The sequence below is a fragment of the Acipenser ruthenus genome, chromosome 6 (assembly GCF_902713425.1).
Source record: "Acipenser ruthenus chromosome 6, fAciRut3.2 maternal haplotype, whole genome shotgun sequence".
Classification (NCBI taxonomy): domain Eukaryota; kingdom Metazoa; phylum Chordata; class Actinopteri; order Acipenseriformes; family Acipenseridae; genus Acipenser; species Acipenser ruthenus.
In genome coordinates, this window is record NC_081194.1 from 70,012,185 (window position 1) to 70,035,105 (window position 22,921).

Below are 22,921 nucleotides of genomic sequence, written 5' to 3' on the forward strand. Positions count from 1 at the left end.
TTTTCTTCCTCAGGCATTGGCGAACTTTTTTCCCTTTATATTCAACTCTTATTAATGCATTGTGACTAATACGACTAACCGAGATTCTTTAAGAGTAGTTGAGAAGAGAAGGTCACATTAAAATTAAAAAAGGCAGCCTTAATAATTCATAGGGACCAGACTGCATTCTGCAAGGGGCTGTCGTGACTGGAGTTAAAGTTTAATTGTAATTGGCTATCGTATGGCATCACCTGGGAACCAATGATCCAGTATTGTCAGCCTATGATCAAAGCCAAGTCATTCAACTTTTACACTGGAGACGGTAATCCCATTGTTCCAAATTTATTTGTGGTTTGAGGTGCCTGCAGTGGAAACTATGAATTATAAATGCAGTTGGACACTGTTTGTGACCATTGTGACCATTTTTTGCCTGTACAGTTTATTATTATTTTATTATTCTGCAGCGCTCTTGGTTTTATGATTCTACGACAATGTTTCTTTTTCATCTAAAGTCATAAACAAAAACACACACATTTAAGATACCCTTTTTCTATAGTGTATGTACAGTCCCAGTAGGTTCTCTGTCTTCAGCATGACACTATGCCTACAATTAGAATTGTATTTTTGCATTTAACCTCTATTTTAAAAATCTCTGACAAACTGAATACTCCAAATGGTATTTATTCTTTGAAGGTCTTCCAGCTGCTGACATAGTTTGATCTAATCCCTACAGTGTCGTTTTTCTATGCAACTTGCCTATTCAATCCTACTTTCTTGTGAATCGTGCTCCAGCATCTCATTATTAGAAAACCATATGAAGAATAATATTAAACCAGTACACTATATTATTTTTCCAATACAAATTTAATTTGATATTGCATGCTTGCAAAAAAGGAATGTCTCTCTTGATAGACAACATGTATAGATAAGTTATTATACTAAAGCAGTATAAATATTTGTACATTATGTGTATCTACCTACTATAGACTTCATTATACTGTATTTGTGACTTTTTTCTCTAATCCTAGATAAACAGACTGGTACAAATGATAGTAAATGTTAACACTGCACTGCGCCTTTAAACTTTTTCTTAAAGCAAAAACGTGTCCTATCATTGGTACCAAACTTATTCTCAAGGGCAAACTATTAGAACAGATTAGCCCTTTATTGCCAGGAGAGAAATATTCACTTACTACAATTGGGTTACTTGAATGCAAAAAAAAGAAAAAAAAGAAATGCGATTGTTTTAGGAAAATGACTATCCCGTCCTGGTTATAAGTCAAGCAAAAGAGTTTCATTGAAATCACCCCCTAAGTTTTCTTATTAATGCAAATAAGGATTCAGGCAGCAGCTTGCAGGTCGCCATGAAGTCTCTGTTGCATGGGTTAAGAACAGCAAAATGAACCTAATTCCAAATCCCCTTACAAGAGTTTTATTGGTCTGTCATGTGAGGAAAATTTCTGCTGCTGACAGTCAGTTTGGCTGCCGAGTTTTGGCAAAAAACTAAAAAAAAATCTGATGCTCTCAATTTGCTTCATAATCTAAGAGCTTGAGAGACCTCGAGAGACCAAGCCCAATCAATCTCCATCATCCCAAACAGTAACCCAAGAAGTATATATTTCTGTGATGGAGTATCACATTTATATACCTTAAAACTAAATATTAGATACTTAACTGTGCTATTAAATTCTTGACTGACACTACAAACACTCAAAAAATATACACAAAAATGGCACCTCTCTAAAAATGATGTGGTAATATCCACCAATTTATTTTATTAAAAAAAAAAATGAAACAGTTGATAATGCTGCCGTTAAAGTTCATCCCTTTATTTCATCTGATATTAAGTTCTCCCTCCCAATCCAAGAACAAAAAATAAATAAATGAAACACAGAAAAGAATAATCTAGTAGCAGAGACTATGAAAATCACACATCGCTTGTACAAACTTCACACAGTATTTACCCAAGAGCACCCTCATCCTCTTCTTCATGCCCTTCTTCAAGGCTGTATCTTTAAACAGATGGAACAAATGAATGTGTAAATGAATGTGTAAATGAACAGACAATGTATTACACACTGCAACTGTCTTACACCAAAACAATGGATTCACACACAGTTAGAAAAGAGTATCAAAAAGGATCACTCAAAATATATAAAATGTTGAACTACAGACATTAATTTGTGTGCGTGCGTGCGTGCGGAAAAGAGCACCTATCTTATTTTATTCTTAAAATGTTTTTCAGTCTTGTTTACCCCCAAAATATCCACAAGGACTGACTCAAACATTTTAGAAAATATATAAAAAACGGTTTACACCAACACAGTACACAATAGAAGTATAAGCATTAAGCTAGGAACTTTACATCTACAGGTGTAAGCTGATATCAGAATTTATACTAGCAGGTCACAAATCTGTTCTGCTGATTTTGGAATGATTAGGTAAGCAAGCCCCTGATTATCAGTCTGTGACTTCACATAAAGAGCCTGCTCAAAGAATAATCCTGTGCAACCCATGGCTGATCAGCAATGACTAACCCTCAGTCTGTTTGATTTTGGGGTCATTGTAGCATTATCCATCAGTAAGTTTTTGCAAATATGCTTCCTATGGCATACATGTATATAGTATATGGTAATGTTGTAATGCCCATAGTTGGAGGTAAATACAGTGGACTCTCCCCACCATCGCACAACTGGTCCCCTGGTTCCTAGTCCTCTAACAGAGGATATTAAATAATATTTAGTCAGGACCTTTGCAAAGTAACTCAATGCTTTCAAAGTCTTTTATCATTATAAAAAAATAATTATACTTCAGAGCATTCCAAATATTATTTTGTAAGACTAAGATTGATCTCTTTACTACAGAACAAATATATTTAGCAACTGGTAACAGCACTCAATCCATGACACCTGGGATCCTATTACTGTACTGTATATAATCAGACCAGTTATCTGGAAACAGATGATTCTAGGTTATTACACTGGCGCATTTGGGTTATAAATGCTTATTGCAAAAATTTCAAGCACCATAGTGACTCAACATTGGGTTTATTTACCAGTACATTGTCAAAGATTTTTTAAGTAATCTCTCTCCTTGAGAGATCAACAATGGACAACTAACTGTGCGACTGGATTGGCCTTTGATTTGAAGGCAAAAATGAAACTCTTCAATTGGACTGCACTAGCCACACTTTAAATGGTAACTTACCGACATCACTGACTCAACACACAACCAAACCGTTGTTAGCAAAAAGAGGGTCAAAATCATTTGAAAAAGTATAATCTGATTGCATGTGAAAGACAATATATAACCATTTTGTATTGTCAATACTGTGTGCACCTCCAGAGAAAGGATGGCACATTATATACACTGATTTATACGCAAAACTGAGTGGAGTGTGTGTGGGGGATGAGAGTGTTTATAGAAGTATTGCTCAGAGGGTATGAAGAATCAGGGAAACAGATGAGGTTAGAGCCTTATCTGGAGAAAACAGCCCCCTAGACATTCAGCTAAAACAGAACAAACAACTTTTCTCATTAAGGGTGTTAGGATATACTGAGGCCTACTACTGCAGCAGTAGCCTCCAAACTGTAATTTAAAAACGTGTATAATAGTTTTAGAATTTAAAAAGAAAGGGAATAAAACCACTAAATAAATGTGATAAAATAAAAACAACATTATTATATTTTGATAATAATTGCAGCTTGAGTATATCATTTTGTTACTAGATTGCTAGAACACTTAAACATAATAACTGCACCCAAGTACATTCCCAAGATGTGACACAGTATAATTTAAGCTGTGTAGCATCCACATTTTTCTTTGCTCCCTTGCTCCTCTGGCATTAGACAGATAGGACTGCTGGTTTATCGCTTGGATTGCAAACAATGCACAGAAAATGAGACACATTTATCAGTGTCACAATACACATCTGTATAAATCTATCTCACCATCAATTAAAACCATTCAATATATAGTCAACATGACAAAACAAAACTGGTTTGGGTTGCTATTTTTATAATAGTAAGCTGATGTAGCTAACCTTTTACAAAGATAACTCAAAGTTCTGTATTTATAATACGTCTTTCCGTAATTATACCCATTTTTTTTACTTTTTTATGAAAGAGATAATGGTATTATAAAAGTCATTAAACTGTTATTTCTGCATGCTTGAGGTAGAAATGTTTAATTTTAATTAGCACAAAATCCCCAGTTGTTGTACTGCAGACATGAGACTCATTTCATTTGACATATATAGTATACATATTTTTAAATGTCTCTCTTTTAATTCCTAGGTGGACTATTTATAGCAGAACATTGTTTTTAGAACAGTGATACGCATGGCTAGTCACCAGATAAAAATCTGTTGAAAGGTATAGAAGGGAACTAGGCTTAGGACTTAATGACATGAACTATGAGGCTGGTTAAAATAATTAAATCTCTTCAGCCTAGAAAAAAGAAAGGAAAACAGGGAGTTGATTGAAGTCTTTAAAATCCTAAATGGTATAAAGTTAACCCAAGACACTGCTTCAAATTTAGCAGAGAGAAGAACAAGAAGCACTTTTTTACACATAGAATTATAAAGGCATGGAATAGACTACCAGGTGAAGTAGTAGGATCTAAAACACTGGGAACATTTAAAAAAAAGACTAGATTCTGTGCTTTGAAATGAGTTCCAGTAGGGGAGAAAGATGTGCTAACAAGGAACGAGCATTGATAGGCCAAATGGCCTTTTCTCATTCCCAAACTTTTATGTTCTTTCTTTACTCCATAATTAATTCAGTTGATTTTCAGCAGCCTACTCTATTTAGGTTTCATCTGAGGGATAAAATAATCTAATTATTTATCATCCAGTGCTTTATATGACTGAGGACGATGTTGAGTACAGACTGGAGATACAAGCCGAGATACATCCCAGGTTACCCAAATATTATATTCCCTCACTGCAGCGACTACCCACATCAGCTCTGGAGAAATTAAGATCAGTGGGCATCCTCTGACCCCACAACCAAGCCAACAGTGGATGTGGATCTACTGGTGTCTGCTTGAGCTCACTGGGAATTGACCTCGCTTATATGCCGGAGCGCCACAGCTAATGTGTGGAATCCCTGGCAAAGATCGGCAACTTTGCACAGCCAGAAAACAAATCTGTATGACTCACCATGCATACCACATGGCTGTGCATCTAACAGGTGTAGCACTTAGGGAATCCTGGCGCTAATCTTGAGTTCATTAAGAATTAAGAATAGCTAATCTTAATGTGTTGTCATTTTCATCTGATAAAAACACATATCACATCAATATCGGGGTCTACTACTGTATATATTACATATACACTGTAGTAACAGTAAAAGGAAACATAGTTGAACATACAGACAGAAGTTTTTTAGTGTCCTTATATGTTATACTAATGACATGACTTTACTCCTGTAAAATTCTTTACTTTTTATTGCAGATTGAGTATAGAATTATGTAAGTAGGTGTATATAAAACACAGATAAAGTGCTGTATTCTTCTGGTCCCAAGGTCAGTCAAACCATGAAGATGTATGGATCAAACCATATATATATATATTTTAGATATTTCCCTGTCCAAGCTCCTCTTAACTTGTCTATTTGCTTGATGCTTTCCTTGGTACTGCAGAACGATGTAATTGGAACTACCTGTCAAAACACTAAAAACAGTTAACCTTCCACTTTTATTATTAGGATTTTTTTAAATATTTAGAATAATATTAGAAGTCATCACATTTTCAACCTGGGCCTTCAAAATATTGGTACGTGTTTAAAGAAATATAGATGCTAAATGTTACTACTTAATGCTGGCATTGGATGTGATGTTTGACAGTTTGATTGTGCTTTGCATCTTTGCATCTTTGATCTTTGAAACCTCTTAAAACACTCCTGAAAATAGAAGATTTACTGTGCTGCCGTTAGTGACTCCAGTCAAGTTAGAATAAGCAACACATGTGTAGTGGAGATATGCATATCCTGACTTTATATAACATGAACAAACAGAAATTCTGAAATGTTGTGCACAGTTCGGCTGCTACTTTCTCGATGATGTGAACCCACCTCCAGAAGAATGGCTGCAGTCCTATACAGTACATTGCCCATCATATGGTGGGACTGTCACTCTTGGTGCTGCATACCACAACTGTATTTTCTGCACCTGCCTTACAACTCACTAAATAATCCTTATAACAAGTTCTTCAGTTTATGGGGAAAGTAAATAACCACAGCATCTATTTGTTTGTTCAGATTTATTACATGCACAGTTTTCCAAAGCCAGCTACCTAGCAAGCGTTTCCCAGCATCAGGGGAGCAATCTACAAGTAAGGCTTTGATGAAAACATCAAACAAACAGCAGGTCAACAAGCCCCAAGCTCCTGTTCTGTTTTAATGAAATTCTGATTCATTTCTTTATTCTTTCAAACAATCAGCGGGTGGCATACTAATGGAAATTTAATGCAGTAGAAATAGTTTCTTTAGAGGGCTGACATTTGCTAAATAAACTTTCAGATAAAGAAACTTATTCTTCCAGTCACATTGTTGAGAAGTGTTCTGTTTTTGTAAGTTATTAGTGCATTCACAGTATACTTTGACTCAGATTGCAAGCAGCAACAGGTGACTGAATGCCAGTGTCTAGGGTGGTTTTGTGATGGTTGCAGAAAGACAAACACAGTGAACTGTAAGCAGAATCCAGAGGCCAAATGAATATACCGCATCAGGCAAGGAGACATTTAACACTTCTAAAAGTGCAGTATGAAGAACATGGAGCATACTGATAGGGCTGGATCTTGGTAGACCAAAGAAGACCATCAACACCTCTATGTGGGACTGGTGTGATTGGCAACTGATCTTATAAGAAACATCCAATTCAAGTGGACCAGTGATTCAGCTAATAATTCCCATGTGTGTTAATTGTTCAGCGGTGGCAGTCTGGGGTTTTGCCTGCAACTAACAATTTATTTTTATCCACAGTTTGATACACTGCCTAAAACAGAGTAGAGACAGAAGCGTCTGTGTAATTGACTTGCACAATGTGTATGCATTACCCAAGGGGTATCACTAATGTAGAGATCACTGAGTGAGTGCAGCCCATCAGCACATTTCTTTAATGTCTTCCAATTGCTAAATAATTATTATTTTACTCCTACAGGCATTTCATTACAAAGCGATTTATTTTTATTTTAAAATTAAAGCTTAAAAGTTAGATGTGAGGATCTGGTACACTTCAATATACAAAATATGAGCTGGAAGTTTTACAATGTGACAATTAAATCTCTTGACTGCCAGAATTGAGGTACACTGTTCCAGAATAATCCAGCAGCAAATATTTACACATTAGTTAAAACATATATATATATATATATATATATATATATATATATATATATATATATATGTGTGTGTGTGTGTGTGTGTGTGTGTGTGTAAGAGAGAGAAAGAGAGAGAGAGAGAGAGAGAGAGAGAGAGAGAATCACTGCAAAACCACAGCAAATGCCGCATTAAAAGACTTGTCGTTCCATTTTCATACAAGTATGTATCCATTTTTTAGGCATAAAATATAGATCAAATAATGTCTCAAGAATGATGTTCTTTTTTTGTAGATTGGTCTGAATCTGGAATGGTTTGTTCTTACTGTATGTTTCTTTAATTATTTGATTGAAGCCATTGCCAATTTGAAACTCTTCAACCGACCAACTCTGCAATACTACCACAATTAAATACCACAGCATTCACTTAGGTGATGCTAAAGTTCCAAAATTAAATCTCTCTCTCTCTCTCCCCCCTCTCCCTCTCCCTTTCTCTCTCCCTCTCCCTCTTTCTCTCTCTCTCTCCCTCTCCCCCCCCCCCCCCTCTCTCTCTCTCTCTCTCTCTCTCTCTCTCTCTCTCTCTCTCTCTCAGCTAGCCATTACTCTTGAGGAAGTACCCTAAATGACAGACATTACCTTTTTTCAAACATTAAAAAAGGCAAGCTGTAGATATGTGCAGAAAAGGCTGATCTGACTTTCCTTTTAAGAGAAGCATTGAATTCAAAGTTAAACAATATACAGCCCATTTAAAAAAGCACAGCATGCACACGTCACAAAGACGCAAGAGGCCATTCCCTTCTACCTTGAGTTCAGACTGTTATTGTCACCTTCCTCTTCATTGTTGTAATACTCTCCCTCTTCAGGCCTGACATGTGCAAGTAAGCCAAACAAATTAGTGCTGAAAAATTGTACCAGTTTATTATATTCAGTCAAGGAAAGACAGAAACACAGCACTGCCAAGAAGCATTTCAGAAACAGTACTTGTACATCATTATCCAGTAGCCAATTACTACAAAAAAACTACTTACCATACAAGTACATTTTTTTTGTATTTATTGCTTAGTGCTTGTTGCTTGTAATGGAGATGACTGTGTAGCATATTGAAGTAGTCTTGTAAGCATAGGTATTAGAGCAGCACATGCTACTGTACACTTAAATGCATTGTTATTGCAAACCATCATCAATAAAATGCATAAAGCTATGTCATTTATAAATGCATTATATAAGGGCCACTTAGATGTGAAAAATAGAAGTTTGGAACACTCGAGACATGCATGTCTGTTCTGTGACACATCTGAGAACTGTCGTCAATCAGGGGAAAAATATTTCAATTCTTAATTCAGCCTATACAGACAGAAAATGTAATTCCCTGTGTCCCTCTAATGCCTGCAAAGTTTCCCAATGCCAGTTGGGATGGATTATGTGATGAGTCATAGTGACTATTGAGGGTTAATGAAAACCAGATTCAAACACACTTTATTCTAGTATTCATATTGATACTAGTATCTCAACTACCTACGTATTCCACAATTGTTGGGTGACATTTCCTGGTAGTTACACAGCAATAAGGTGGGGCTTCATTCGTTTTACACCCTTTAGCAGATCTTTTAGATGTGGTCTAAACTGCAAATCTCAGATTTACCTGCCCCTATGTATAATAACTTTGTGCTGAAAGAGTTAATGTTGATTACAGTTCAGTGCCATACACACTATATGGGTCATTGATGTGTCAGTAGTCCCTAATTAACATGAGTAGACTTGTCAGCTTGGATATAACAGGTTAGTGTTAAAGGCCTCCCTAGGCACTAGACTGTTAATTAAAAAAGTTAGCTCAGCAGTAAGAGCCAGATGACTTGTCTACGCTTCCCTAAGGTGACTTCCAATATTACTGTGCTGACCTAGAGATGGACTGGCAAACAGCCATGAATAATAAGATAAGCATTCTTACTTCTTTTTGGATAAGATTCATGGTTTTGCGGTTGGAATGTAGAAAATCAAAGCACGTCTCCCTATACGTTCTGACTTCTCATGTTCCGTTTTTGCCTTTTGGCAATCCTTTCATATTTATAGAAACCTGAAGTACTGACAATTTTTTTTTTTTAATTAATAGCCTTCTGTATTAAGATTGGACTACATATGAATCTACAAATTAGAAAGAAAGCAGTATTCCTATGCTAGTAACCACTTGTAGAAGCCCCCATTTTCGCTAAGGCAATAGTGACACCAGTTCTTAGACCTTGTATAGGAACAGTTCACTGTTAAAATCACCTCATTGTCAGGACAATAAAGAAACCTTTGGAAAAGAGAATTGAAATGCCAGATAGATTTTACTCAAGACTACCTCTGAAGATTGTAACCAGACAAAGGTAATGATTCTTTGTAATACTGACTGGACTAACCTTTCATTTTAGCTGCTACAAAACAAGATATATGTGGTTAAAACATGTGGTTAAAAAAGAGATTGACCCTTCAAAAACACATCTGAAAATGAAATGCAGAAAACACACTATTATTTGAACTGAGATTAGGTGCAACGTGGTTTTCTATCTATCCACAGAGATTATCCATGCTTCCCCTCTAAATGCAGCAGTAACCTTCCCTGTTATACCTCCTTTGAAGTCTGGGTTTCAAAAAAATGACTGACCCAAGTGTACACGTGGCCTTGCTTCTTAAAACATATAGACTGAAAAAAGACATTACAAACTAACATTCTTCACCCAGGTTCATAATGTGCACATAATCACCCTCTCAAAACTGAGAAATTGAAAACATGGCTTACAAGCAGGTTGATACCAGTTGAAAGATAATGTGATAAAGTCATACGTTTTATTTATTGACTAATGTTAGTGTTGTCATATTATACTCAGTATAAAATAAAGCTGAGTATGAAACCTTTAATTTAAGGGAATGAGAAAGTAGTAATGTTTCCCCTCTTTGACACACCGATCCAGTTAGTGTATATTGCAGCAGTAAATCATTATCAGTGATATTAGAATGAACTCAATATCTCAGTAGAGGGCTCTGAGGCACAAACCAATATTAACACACTGCTTGCAAGCATATTTTTTTAAAGAAATGTCAGTAAAGCCAAATAAGGATTTAAAAAGTCCATTTTGAGATACTGCTAGGACCTCAATAAATAAGAACTATTATGGTAGCTAATATATTTTCAGAGAAATCACCTTTGTTTTAATGAAAATCCTGTATGCTAAACAACATAAAGTTGATTCTACACAGTACAATTAACTAGCACCTTCCAAGAAACTGTTGGTCTCTTACACATTAACGTTGGTATCTGGTATCTGCCCTTCATTTCCTATGTACTGCTCTCTATTCTTGTAACATACAGTCAACTAGCTTCCATAAATGTAAAAGCCTCAATTGTGGCTTGTGTTGAATTTGTTGAAATAATACCAGTACTGGCCAACTTTCCATGATTTATTATTTTAATGTGAATGAGTACTTTTTTTTTGTAAAAACAGCAGCAATGTACTCACTTTCTGAAGGACCTCTCTCCTGAGTGAAGGCTCAGGTGGGAGCGCCCTGGAGACACTGCAGAGCCCTGGCTGTGTCCTGACAACAGGCTGTCCGTCTCAAATTGAAAGGCCCCGTCGTTTTCTGTTCGATTGGGATCATCCAGGAACTCGCCATCGTTCCAGACAGCCACGGTACCATCCATAGTCTGGTATTTGATCTCTATGGTAACACATGTCTAAATAAGAATTTAAGGAGACAGAATAAGGCATGTTATTATAGATTGAGCAAGATTCTTGGGAAGTTCTGTATCACATTTTATTATCTTATTTTACCATTCACTATAAATAGTTTCCTGAATGATAAATTACAGGTATGAATGCATGACTGACATTTAACATAACAGTTCATCTATTAATGGACCCTATTCAATTGATTGCACAAAGGTGGTACTATTAACATTGAGATTAGGCCACTTTAAATCTTCACTCCGTATTCAATTGTTTTTTAGTGCTCTTAATAATGACGATGCTAAGGCATGTCTTTTCATTGTGGTCAATCCATTTTAGGGATTTACTATATTTACAGTACACTGATGCAAATTAATGAATTGTCAACTAATAGTTTTTTTTGTTTGCTTGCATAATGTCCATTAATAATCATTTTTATCTTATTACACATCATATGCAGTACTGTGATGCACATCATATCCTGACCTGCATATCATGGCTGCCTCTTAACTATAGTGTTACAACCACTAATGTGGGGCAGCCTGTTCTCACAAGAAGAAATTTCTTTTCATTCTAGTACCATAAAGTAAACAATTGCCAACCTGTTAGAGGAACACATAGATTAGTTAAATAAAAATCAGTTACGGTTGGACATTGGGCTATGCCATGGGTGTCTCATCTGTTGCCATTCAAGACCTTTATCCAGCAGGGGTTTTATAATGGAACACAGTTATGACAGAATGTTACCAGTAAATATAAACCTATTTGATCCACTCATACTTTTTAAGTTATATGAGAATGTTTTATATACTGCATAATTCATAAACTGAATAATTACTGTCTTGATATATCTCATCATTATTTAATAACATGGAGTTTCAGCAAATAAAAATATTATTTAAATATTAAAACATAATACAATTATATGCATCTCTACAAGGGAAAAATTGTTCTAGCTGAAAATTGTACATTTGACAGAATGTACATCACAAAAAAAGAAGAATGTTATATGGACTTTATCACATTAGAAGGGTGAACAAATACGTAGAAAATGTTCTGAAAGTACTATTGAGTGGTTAAGGTGTAGTCTGTTTCACCACTGAATAAATCCCTTAGTATAGCCCTTCCTTTATTAAACACACAAATCAAAATGAGGTATGGACACAAGGGATCACACTACTGAATTCTTATTCTCGTTAGAGAAGGTCTCAAAGACAGGGCTGTTTTTTAGTTTTCTATTAAGCCTCTTGCCTGGCAGGCAATAGAGGCTCACTCACTCGAATGGGGGTGTTGTTGTCATCTATTAATGTGTCTGACACTTCTAGCTGTGCTTCTTCCACCACTTTCTGCAACACCATCCGGAATGTCCCAATGAGCCTGTAACAATAATAGAAAGAACAAACATGCATTTGCACGAATGACATTACAAAAAAAACATACAGTACTTTGCTCCTGCATCTCCAAAATATATTAACAATGTGATACTGTCATAATGCTAACTCATATTTTGTGTTTTTTTTGATGAAGCAGCGTTGAAAAAAAAAACAAAAAACATTATGGTTTCCTGAAATTTAGGCAAAAAAAATAAAATAATCAAACTCACAGAGGTACGAAAATAACATTAAATGGTATTCTTCTATATTAAATTGTGAATTCCAAACAGTGCTTTCTAAATCGCAGATGAAGGTACTGGCAGAAAAAAATTGAAACATAAATGTAACTTAAAGCTTTCATTTTCACTCTTTATACATCTAGGTATAATAAATAGTTGAATAAAATGTTTACTGTTTCAATTATAAACGAAGGGTTCTTTGTAATTGTTAAAGCTGTCTTGCTAAAAGCCGTAACAATCTAAAAGATTGATTCTTTAATTACATGAATATTTTTCAGTAGTTACAAGTGCCTTTGCTTATTTATTATTCTGCCGCACACTCATTATCTACTCGGTTGCTCTCTACCACTCTCCCTCACTCGCTGACAGTAGTTTAACCTTGGCCCCCAGTTATCCACCAAGACCCATTCAGCAACCTATAATAATTGAGTTAGTTCAAGAAATTCTATTTTCTGCTGAAGTCTTTAAGTTTAAAAGATTATAAATATCCATTGATGCAATTACCTTTCCAAGTGCTTTGACAATAATGCACAATAAAGCTGACCTGCGACTCATTACATTCACTTCTTTTCATAATGCTGGCTAATGAAAACTCATTACAGAAGAGCATGAAAACATTAACTTGTAAATGGCACGCAATGCATTCCACTATCCACCAACCGGTCCATCAGTGTTTCACATGTCAGTTTCTCTCTGTGACTGATCTGCAGTAAATACTATATATATAATTTGCAGGACACATCATATTTGTTCCGCTTTGTGATTAGTGTTACAATTCAACTGAAACTGACAAGGAAAAAATAATAGCAAGGAAAACAGTGATTGCATTGCTTAATTAAATCATACAATTCAGCCTTTGCTAGTGTCATTTAAGCACAGCTTGTTCAATTCAATATGTATTCAAAGCTGGTTGAAACACAAAGCCTTGCTATAAATGCTGTTTCATTGTGTCTATCTATTTGTTTTTGATATTTTAATAATACTGCTGTTTACTTGCATTTTATGCTTGCATTTTAAGACAATGCCACAGATGGAAGGTTCTTGCTGCTTCCCAGTACCTAATCACTTCATGTTATGCAACCAGTCCATGATCTTCTTTCAATCCATTCCAATCCAAGACCTTCTTCCAACCATTCCTTTACTTACTGAATGGTTCAGAACCTCGTCTTTAATTACATACTGGTTTGGAATTGACTGAATAAGCCATATGTGTGTAGCACTGATCAATAGGGTTGAATTTGACATATTTATATATACATATATTTTTGTATAGCAAATATATTCATAGCAATTGACTATATTACTCCACCAGCCACTAAATTATTCTATTTAGGAAGAAGGAGTTTAGCTAAAAATATATCAGTAAATATTTATTTTCATAAAGAAGAAACTGCCTAATGGGTTAGGGGGCTGAGATAAGGTTGTCAATAAATTGCAGACATTTTTCACAATGCCTTTCATATAAAGAGGCTTATTTTACACATGTGGGCGATAAGGAGCAGTGCATGGAAGGAAATTACTTTTGATAAAAGTGAGAAAAGCAACACCAGTAAAAAGGAGACAGAAAGCCGGCATAAGGGTTATATATATATATATATATATATATATATATATATATATATATATATATATATATATATATATATATATATATATATATTGGCTTTTTTCTCCCCAAGATGAGTTTGGTACTGAGGGATACAAAAGAAACACTTTATTCACTTATTATAATTTATTTTATTTCTTAGCAGACGCCCTTATCCAGGGCGACTTACAAGATATCACATTATTTTTACATACAATTACCCATTTATACAGTTGGGTTTTTACTGGAGCAATCTAGGTAAAGTACCTTGCTCAAGGGTACAACAGCAGTGTCCCCCACTGGGGATTGAACCCACAACCCTCCGGTCAAGAGTCCAGAGCCCTAACCACTACTCCACACTGCTGCCCTTATCTTAGCAGACGCCCTTATCCAGGGCGACTTACAAGATATCACATTATTTTTACATACAATTACCCATTTATACAGTTGGGTTTTTACTGGAGCAATCTAGGTAAAGTACCTTGCTCAAGGGTACAACAGCAGTGTCCCCCACTGGGGATTGAACCCACAACCCTCCGGTCAAGAGTCCAGAGCCCTAACCACTACTCCACACTGCTGCCCTTATTCTGAGAATTCTTCTGGCATGGTAATGTAGGAGTAACACTTACTTTCAATTCACTGTCAACCTAGTTTGACAAGCTTCTCTTCACTTATACACAGTCAGGCTGGGTGATGTGGAGCAGCTCAACACTTTGGGGATTGGTATCTTACCTCTCAGCCTTGTTTTCTGCATTCACAATGAATCAGTGCTACTGTAGATACTAGGAGTGTGCCGATACTCGTATTTTCAGAGTAATTACCATTAACAAGTATTTATTGGCAGGTATCAAATAAATCAAAACACACCTATTCATTAACGTGTTGGTTTGAAAACAACAAAAGGTTCCCTCACAACTGAGTACCAATCAATGGCAAATAACTTTAACATTGAGCGTTTTAAGAGCTGATTGAAAACAAATGTTCCTCTCATCTGGGGCGCTGGCATTATTACTGCTGTACTGCCATACCGAGGCCGCCAACTGACAATGAAACTATCGTGCAAAACTACCAAATGCGTGACCTTTCGTTAAACCTAACTGGAGCTACCACTGAGGAAACTGGGATATGTATTTCTTTGTCAAGTTTAATCAGAGATAACACTTTGCCAGTATTACAATCCCTCAATTCACTGGAGAGATGACGCATTTCTAAGTAAAGTGACAAAAAAAAATCATATCAAAAGGATAAAAGAAAAGCAAGACAAATAATCGCTCATAAAATATAAATGAATTTTAATTTGAACACGACAGGCTTTACATTAAATAACACTGTCAGATTGTTTGATACTGCATTGTGTTGTGTTGAGTAATTAACACGTTTTATTCCTTTTAAATAATACCTAACAACTTCAAATGTCTTAAAGGTACAGCAAATACGAATTTCGGCACACCTAGTAGATACTTACTTTATACATTATAGAGTATGTGGGCACAATGTAGTACACTGAATAAATTGATCTAAGAGATGCATTCAATCACACTGACAGTCCTCACACTAGTCACCCCATTAAATGCCATGGGCAGAGGAGTTAAGGAAGATGAAATCCCTTTTGCATTAGTAACAACACAGCTGGGAGTCTTTTATAGTGGAAGTTGTCGAACAACAACACAAATGAGACAAGACTTGGTAACCATGGGAACAAATAAGAATATTTAGGTGCTAAAAGGGTATAAAGCCCTGAGACAGTCACAATCACTACCATATATATATATATATATATATATATATATATATATATATATATATATATATATATATATATATATATATATATATATGTATATATTTAATTAGGAATAAAACATTATTACAAATTACACTTAGATGCCAGTCAAACCTAAAGGGCTGAGTATCTGTGTATGGCAACACATTAATGAGGGAAATGTCTTTTTACACTCATAGCCAATAGTGCTAATGCATTTTGTTTCTGGTATATTGTATTTTTTTGTCTCAGTTCTTTTAATCAAGTCAGTTATTGTTTACCATTCTTTCCGTTCTTGATACAATCTTACAGACAATTTTTCCTAAAGAAATAATTTATTAAAAAAAAAAACATTCTTGTCCAGAAACAATGCAATCAAAAAAAAAACATGCCTTGGAAAAACTTTTATCTTCTCTTCTCAGCTTCCCTAATCCCAATTTACATGTCATAATCTTGGTACACAAATAGCTCTATTGAATCAGGAAAACAGGCCCCAGACTTGATTCACTAACTTCTCTTGGGAGTGATTTAAAGGGTAGAACCGCTAAAGGCTCTGCTTCCAAGAGTCTATCTGTAAATGGCTGAGACAATTTAAAGATCAATAAAGATCCTAGAATACGCCCAGGCACATACAGGGGCAAACTAAATCCAAATGGGTACCAATTCTGCACTTTGTAGAATCGGTAGCCAGTGACAGATGGATGAAATTGGGAATTGCAAGTTCACAAAGAATGTTGGCAATGTTCACTGTTTGATTTGAGTGTTATTATATGTGAGTTTCTGGGTTCACAGGAAAACTTTCTGGCAGATTCTCAATTTTTTTCCCCCTCAAAGGTTTTTTTTTCTTTTTTATTATTAGTATGGGAAACAAACCTGTTATCCAACCACCAACTTGAAACACTTGAGGATGGTGGCTTTCCCTTGAAGTATAACATGAAATGACATGACCTATGCATATATCTTATAGTTATGTAGATTTTTAAAACTATAAGACAAGTTATTACAACCACAACATAGACACCTCATGTCTTTTGACTATTGGCTCCTTATGCATTTCAGTATTATGGGTTTGTACAGAACACATGATTCTGCTAAACCATATGCATCTTTTGGAACCCATATGAAAGTTCTACCATATTTTCTACTGAAAGTTCTAATGCACAGAATGGTTCATGTAAATATGTGCAGGTTTAATGATTTACACTTAACAACACCCGTGTACCTTATGATCTTAAATATCAGCACTTCACATTAGCCTACATTCATAGACCATTTTTCAGCAGTCGAATCACAAGACTTAAAAGCAGTATAATTTTCTTTAAATGAAGAATAATTGCACTTTGAGACTATGCACTAAGTTTATGTTGCTTAAATTTCAGATGGACTCTTCATCTACCACCATTTCAAACATACCAGAGAGTTTAAATTAGACTGTCTATTTTTATTCTACTACCACATTTATTGCCTGCAGTATGTCATCTATATTGTCTTTTTTTTGACACAATTGGTTTAATTACAATTTTGTCTCCCTTGCAGCCAAATAAAATTAGACTTCCTTACTGTCCAGGGGACACAATTATGAGTCAACCAATAACTATTACGATTAAAACAACTGGAAAAGGGCTTTGAGTGCTGCTTAGGGTATATGAATCAGATTTATTTTTAAAATACTTGAGCAGACAGGTGATCTCCTCACTGAGCTGTTGAAATATGTTCAACGTCAAATGAGTTTTCTACTACACTCAATGAATGAAACCCCTGAGAGTCTTGAGAGAGGACCTAAAGTAAACAACGATATAACTGGAGAGAGAAGAGCAATCTGTACAGAATCAAGACAACATGTCGAGTCCCACATGGGGGAAAGGTGACAGTTTTACAATTCAATTTTACAAGGCTGTCTGGCTTTAGAATCCCTTATAATTCGATATATACAGTAACAAGCACTTTTCTAACAAAACAATAAGCAGGAGACAGAAAGACAAAGTTACGCTTAAAGAAATGTATGTGTGGTGCAAAGAAGTCCATGCCCAGACTACAGAAACCAGACTGTTCTCTTTCTTGTATTATTTTGCGGATAACATCCATGATGTATTTACAGACAACACAGCCCGATTGCAAAAGAAAAACCATACAGAGCCGTTTGGGATTACTGCCTTGTTTTATACCTTCTGATTATTAAGTAATAATCATGGTGGTGGTGAACCAACATTTATATCATACTACTGGAAGACCATCCTGGTCAACAATGACAAATTAAATAAGAGCTAATGATTTTAAAGAACATGGTACGTGTAATAAATTATCTAATTAAACGTCACCTTATATTTGCCATTTCCGCCCACATTGTTAATACAAAGTGAACCATGTCACGGTCAACACTGTCTGTCTGAAGAAGTCGGCAGCACTCAGCAAATCTATATTTGCACCGTAGAAGAAAATCTCTCGCCGCCATAGTTGCAATTTTCCTTCTTGTTTTGTATTAGTGTGTTTCATGTCTGAATAGCTGTTATCCCAAAGGTGATTGGCTACATTTGTAATTACGCTGTGAATACGCAGTCATTACAAGCAACTACGTAGGCATGACTAGGTACTACTGCAAAATTACCAGACCCCTATGTACATAGGTCATTTACATTTATTTAGAACACATACTAATTTAAATCAGAAAACTTACTATTTAACATGTTCTGATTGGCCCCAATGAATACACGATACAATAATAATGATAAATATAGGCCCTGGGACTGAGCAACTTAACATCTGTACAAAAGAGACAGAATTGTGTGCACAAGAAGTTATACAGCCGAAGTTATAGAGCCTGCTATAAACTGTAACTATACTCTGACATGTAACTGTTATTTTTATGCAAAGAAGATTCTCATTGCTTTACATATCAAACACATGACAGAACCTGATGAAGTGACAGCAGTAGGCAAACACGGCCCACATTACTGTGTATGCACTTTGCAGCATCCATGAACAGGTTCATTTTGGATGCCACTTATTGTAATTTTTTTGCCAACTGTGACAGTAGTTTTGTGATGTGGACTCATAGTTTTAAAACCTATTGGTGCAAAATAAACTATTTGAAGGGAAAGTGGTAGGACAGTACAGATTATGTTACGAACACACCAGGCAGTGGACAACTGATGAATCCATTTCACCACCAGTTTCTTTTTGTCGTTCCGAAAACTACCATAAAACATGATAACATGCTCTGATAAGTGTTTCTGCTTTTGGCTCAGATGAACACTTTGTAATTGTTCTGCATTATGAGTCACATTTCAATGACTGGAAGGTTTTGCTTACCAGTGTACTTCTCTAAAAAAAACTCTGGAACACAGAAGATGAATATGTGCTCCTCAAACTTGCTTTTATTACACAAACTGCCAGCCTGCTCTTCGCATAGCTTTTATTTTGCTATCATTAACATTATTCCTCCCACAGCCAGGAGGGGAATAACAATTAACTCAATGTACTGTTAGTTGGATGCAGAGACCACACTGTTTTCTTGTCTCTTGCTGTTTTGAGTATTGAGCATTGCGTTTTCACTTAAGTGTGTATATACTGCGAAAACATGTTTATTCACACATTGTTGTAATGGGTTAATTTGTACCCAAGTGACTTTTGTTCTTTACTTTTTCTCTATAAGAATTATACTGTATTTTATTGTAATAATAGTGTTTACTTGTGATATTTTCTTTTGAAGCAATTTATGAAAGTCTGTGGTCTTACAGTACATTGCACACAGAGCCCACACTGGGGATTACTTTCTTTCTATTTTTTATGAAAGGCCATCTTATTTTTCCATTATCTCACACATGAAGTAACACTTACAAAAATCCTGCTAATACAAACTGCTTCTCTTTCTATCTATCTATCTATCTATCTATCTATCTATCTATCTATCTAAACAAATACCTTCAGCTCAGTGAAATTTACCCTGAGGCAAGTATAATACTCCCTATTACGAGTCCAAGAGTATTCTCACCTATTAAGAAATCCCACAGATTTGCTGTGTTTTTGGAAGTATCTCAATTGTAATCACTTTTTGGTAATCAAAGCACCCCACTGGGCCGGAATGTCTATCACCACTGTTGATGATTTTTTTAATGGATAGCTAACATATGTGTGTTCACGCTTTCTGATTGCCAAATGGCTTCTTGTTTTATTTTCGTCAACTTGTTATTTACTAACAGACACTAACTACACACGCACACACAAAAATTAAATAAACACGTCTTTCAGAAGCAGCATCAGAAGAGGCAATATGAAAATCACTGCTGACACTGAGAGGATGCAGAGGAAAATGAGGGGGCATCACCACCTGTCCTTCCAAATACATCTGCTGGTTTGTAATACAGGCAAAGCACAGGCATCAATTAAACATGAATCCAGCACCTACAGTGAGGAGACCAAATCCCTCAAACTGTCCATTTCAATTTTACAATTTTGATTTAAATATTAACTTTCAGTTCGGACTCATTGCTGGACGAGTTATGTCGCTGTAATACAAAGCACAGTGTTTATTCAATACAATTCTCTATTGGTATCAAACAAAACTAAACTACAGATGTAGCAAATTGCCACAGGAAAATGCAGATGGATGAAACATTGTGACTGAAATGTTCCGTTCTCAATGTGCTGCCCTCTGACCAGGTTGCCTGCCATTCCTTTCTACCCTTTTACTGTAACTAGCATTACCTTAGCATTTGAATAATTTAAAGGATGAGTATCACATTGTGGCTTGTGATCAGGCTCTGAAAGGGCTACATTCATTATTAATCACCTGTCGGCAAACCAATTTACCTTCAAGTGGTTCATAATTCACAAGATCTCCCCATTCCAGTTAATCTTTCTAGATTATTATGATACGGTACGGTATTCAAACAGCTTGTTATTTCAATGTATAACAAAGTGATACGCTACAATATATATATATTTTTTAAATACTCCTATACTATGATGGCATAAAATAGGATTGAAAGATGCCACACATATAAACTTCCCTTCTTGGATGTGTTCCACAGTGAGAGGTTCTTTGTTGTTTGTGTTAAATAATAAATAATACACACCTGCTCTAACGTTACCTGCTCTATTTTGGTTTCTATTTCTTTTAATGCTGGTCACACCTCAAAAGCCACAAGTTCATATCGCACTGCACTGCAGATACAACATCTGAAAAGACTTTCATTCAGTCACCCAGTCATCATTTATTCAGTTGAATTCAAAACCCGGATCCATGGAATGAAAAGCCATGAGTGTCTTTAAACTCTGGATGTCAATAATAATAAATCTACTGCACAGAGGAATCCAAACAAGCCTTTGGTTCTGCTATTGATCGTTCATGTTCATTGCTTCATCTGGGTGATAGATGTGTTTGTGATGTAGGTTTGCAGAAACAAATGTATATGTTTATTTGTCTACAAAAATAAACCAAATGTTTTTTTTTAATGCAACAGTCGATTGTTTTTATATACTGACCTATTCCAATAAACATACCAGGACCTAATCGATTATTTAAATACAAGTTCCACACATATACTGTAAACCCATATCATTTTATTGCAATTATAATAGTGTGACACCTGTAGTAAGGGCGATAAAACCAGGAAATAACAGATCAATCAGCTTTATCTCCATAACATGTAAAATCATGGAATATGTCATAAGAGGTAAATTGGAGGATTATTTATTTAGCAACAGCATAATATGAGACAGCCAGTATGTATTCAGAACAGGTCTACCTAACCCATTAGACTTTGAAGAGCAAGTTACTGCAAGGATTCAGACGAGCAGAATGTATGACAGAATATATCTTTGACAAAGTGGCACACAACAGACTAATCGTGAAAGATCATACAGCTGGGAAGGTACACATAACTGGTTAAAACATTGGAAAGGGTGTAGTTGGGGTAATGTATTCAATAGGGGTGCTACAGGGATGGGTCCTGGGACGCCAGCTCTTTCTTACCAACATAAAGTAACTACAAAGGAAAATACTTGGCGAGCTTGTAAAATTTTCATACAACACTAAACAGATGGGAGTGTGTGGCCAAAGGACACACACATTAAAATAAGCATTAATGTACAATTATTTCCAGTACTTTAAGTAATAGAAAGCTGATAAATACCTGCATAGTGAACATACTTATCTTACTTGGGTACTGAAGAAAAGACAACTGGTCACACAAAAGTCTTATTTAAGCATGTGCTTTGAGAGCCTGTAGAAACTCAGTAATTCCTCACCTCGTTGAAAAATTAAGCAGGCATTGGAAATGCATCTGAGTTTCTACACAGCTAACTGATTGCAGGAATATTCATATAGAAAATAAAGTTGAGAACAGGGGAGGGAAGAACTGCAATACCCTGGTGCCTTAATGAAGTACTGCACAATGCTCCCTCCTTATTACACATAGAAAAAAAATATCGAAGGTAGCGAAATAGAGTAGGGTCCTTTCTTACAGCTATACAAAAGAACCCTTTACAGCAACGTTGATTTAATTTATTAGAAAGAACAAACATTCATCAGGTTTAGTCATTTTTCCCTACATAGCAATTCTGTTCAAGGTCTGTGTTAATCAGAAATAGATTGTGTGTTTTGTTAATGCTTGCATTCATAAACTATAAAAGAAGCTGACACATGTTGTGAGGTGAAATTATAAGGCAAGTAGACAAATGATTCAGCCAGTTCCTTTACCTGTGTTAGTACCAAAACTGGACATTTCTGTTGCCAATGCTATAGTATGTACTCAATCCCACTCTCAAGTTCCACATCACCAAACGCTATCCCAGAAGTTACTGCAATGCAGAGATAAAAATGAAACCTCTGTAAACACATGGGAACATGCTTTAGAAGCTACTGGCTGTGCTTTACTCTGTTCTTACTTTTTTTTTTTTTTTTACAAAAAACACACCATTAACCACAGTGAAAGCATTGATAGGACAGGAAATTATGCAA

General features: G+C 35.6%; 1 protein-coding gene across 16 annotated transcripts in view; it reads right to left on the reverse strand.

Annotated features, from left to right (window-relative positions):
- The window catches only part of LOC117411175 (otoferlin), a 138,163-nt gene that overhangs the window by 57,099 nt on the left and 58,143 nt on the right, over positions 1-22,921 (reverse strand). For all 16 annotated transcript variants that reach the window (XM_059025755.1, XM_059025753.1, XM_059025752.1 and 13 more), the window contains exons 4-5: positions 12,279-12,378; positions 10,795-11,009 (exon numbers count right to left, since the gene is read on the reverse strand). In XM_059025755.1, coding sequence (XP_058881738.1) covers positions 10,795-11,009; positions 12,279-12,378 — 315 coding nt within the window. The remainder of the gene's footprint in view (positions 1-10,794; positions 11,010-12,278; positions 12,379-22,921) is intronic.